The sequence below is a fragment of the Tupaia chinensis genome, unplaced genomic scaffold, assembly GCF_000334495.1.
Source record: "Tupaia chinensis unplaced genomic scaffold, TupChi_1.0 Scaffold000469_1, whole genome shotgun sequence".
NCBI classification, from domain to species: Eukaryota; Metazoa; Chordata; class Mammalia; order Scandentia; family Tupaiidae; genus Tupaia; species Tupaia belangeri.
This window is the reverse complement of record NW_006159978.1, coordinates 635,007-636,734: the sequence shown is the minus strand read 5'-3', so window position 1 is coordinate 636,734 and position 1,728 is coordinate 635,007. Positions and strand designations below refer to the sequence as shown.

The window sequence follows — 1,728 nt, the reverse complement described above, 5'->3', positions numbered from 1 at the left end:
CCCAAGAGGAGAATGGAGGAGAAGGGATTGCAGCGTGGCCATCCCCCCCGGGGGGTGATTTCTCACTTTCTGTCTCTTTGTCTCTGTCTGTCTGGCGAGCACACATGCCCTATAGCAAAAACTTCTCCCCCCCAAAAAAAGAGAAAGAAACAAATATAATTTAATTTAAAAATAAAGTGAAATACAATAATGTATTAAAAAAAGGAAATGAAAATGCATGTACCTGGGCTAGTAATAATGTTTGTCTTAAGATAAAGTTTTGGTTTGATTATATTAAAAAGTGAATGAGAGACCAGCAGTTAGCGTAATGGCTTTGTTGCTGGACTCCCACATAGTTGACCACGGTTCGAGTCCCGGACCCGGCGGATTAAACTCACGCCAGGTGCGTGTGCGTGCGTGCCCAAGATCCTGAGAGGAGAATGGAGGAGAAGGGATTGCGGCGTGACCATCTCCCCTGGGGGGTGATTTCTCGCTTTCTATCTCTTGTCTCTCTCTCTCTCTCTCTTTCTGGCAAGCGCAAGCGCCCTGTAGCAAAAACCTCTCCAAAAAAAAAAAATAAAAGTGAATGAGGGGCCAGCAGGTGGTGTGGTGGTTAAGGAGCTGGACACTCCCACATGGCCAACCGCAGTTTGAGTCCCAGACCTGGTGGCTTACTTTCTCACTTTCCCTCTCTCCTTCTCTCCCTCTCTCTCTCTCTCTGTGTGTCTATCTCTGGTCAAATTAAAACAAATGAATTAATACATAAAATTAAATAAAGAATAATTTTTTAAAAAGTGAATGATTGGGACCAGCATATGGTGTGGTGGTTAAGGCACTGGATATTCCACATGGCCAACCACAGTTCTAGTCCTGGACTTGGTGTCTTTTTTCTCACTCTCTCTCTGGTCAAATTAAAATAAGTGAGAATAAATAAATCTTTTTTTAAAAAGTGAATGGGGTCCAACAGGTGGCCTGGTGGTTAAAGATGCTGGATTCCCACATGGCAAACCACAGTTCAAGTCCCAGACCTGGTTTCTTTCTTTCCCTTTTTCTCTCTCTCTTGTCAAATTAAAAACCAATAACAGTTCAAATTAAATAAATAATAATTCTTTTTCTTTTAAAAAAAAGTGAATGATTAAATTCTTTAGAGGAAGATGCTATACAAATTTGTTTAATAAATCACATCTGAATTTTTTCTTTTGGAAATATTAGCAAGAAGGCTCACTTTGTGCTCAGCATTGCCTGAATAATCTGTTGCAAGGAGAATATTTTAGCCCAATAACAGTTCAAATTAAATAAATAATAATTCTTTTTCTTTTAAAAAAAAGTGAATGATTAAATTCTTTAGAGGAAGATGCTATACAAATTTGTTTAATAAATCACATCTGAATTTTTTCTTTTGGAAATATTAGCAAGAAGGCTCACTTTGTGCTCAGCATTGCCTGAATAATCTGTTGCAAGGAGAATATTTTAGCCCTGTGGAATTATCCTCAATTGCACATCAGCTAGATGAAGAAGAGAGGATGAGAATGGCAGAAGGAGGAGTCACTAGTGAAGACTATCGCACATTTTTACAGGTACTTATTTTAAGCTAAGTCACACTTTTTTAAAATGTAAGTACTATTTAGAAAAGGATGTGCCATTATTTCCGCAGGAATCTAACTTGCTAATTGCAGCCTTGCTCTTCCTTTGTAGATAGGAATGCACAAGATGCTGTTTTAAATATGTTCACTAATGACCTTTTTTTCC

At 38.4% G+C, this 1,728-nt stretch overlaps 1 protein-coding gene across 6 annotated transcripts in view; it reads left to right on the top strand.

The window, feature by feature from the left end:
* Positions 1 to 1,728, top strand: part of ATXN3 (ataxin 3) — a 53,598-nt gene that overhangs the window by 12,386 nt on the left and 39,484 nt on the right. For all 6 annotated transcript variants that reach the window (XM_027774707.1, XM_027774703.1, XM_027774706.1 and 3 more), the window contains exon 2: positions 1,392 to 1,556. In XM_027774707.1, the coding sequence (XP_027630508.1) occupies positions 1,503 to 1,556 (54 nt within the window). In that variant the 5' untranslated portion in view covers positions 1,392 to 1,502. The remainder of the gene's footprint in view (positions 1 to 1,391; positions 1,557 to 1,728) is intronic.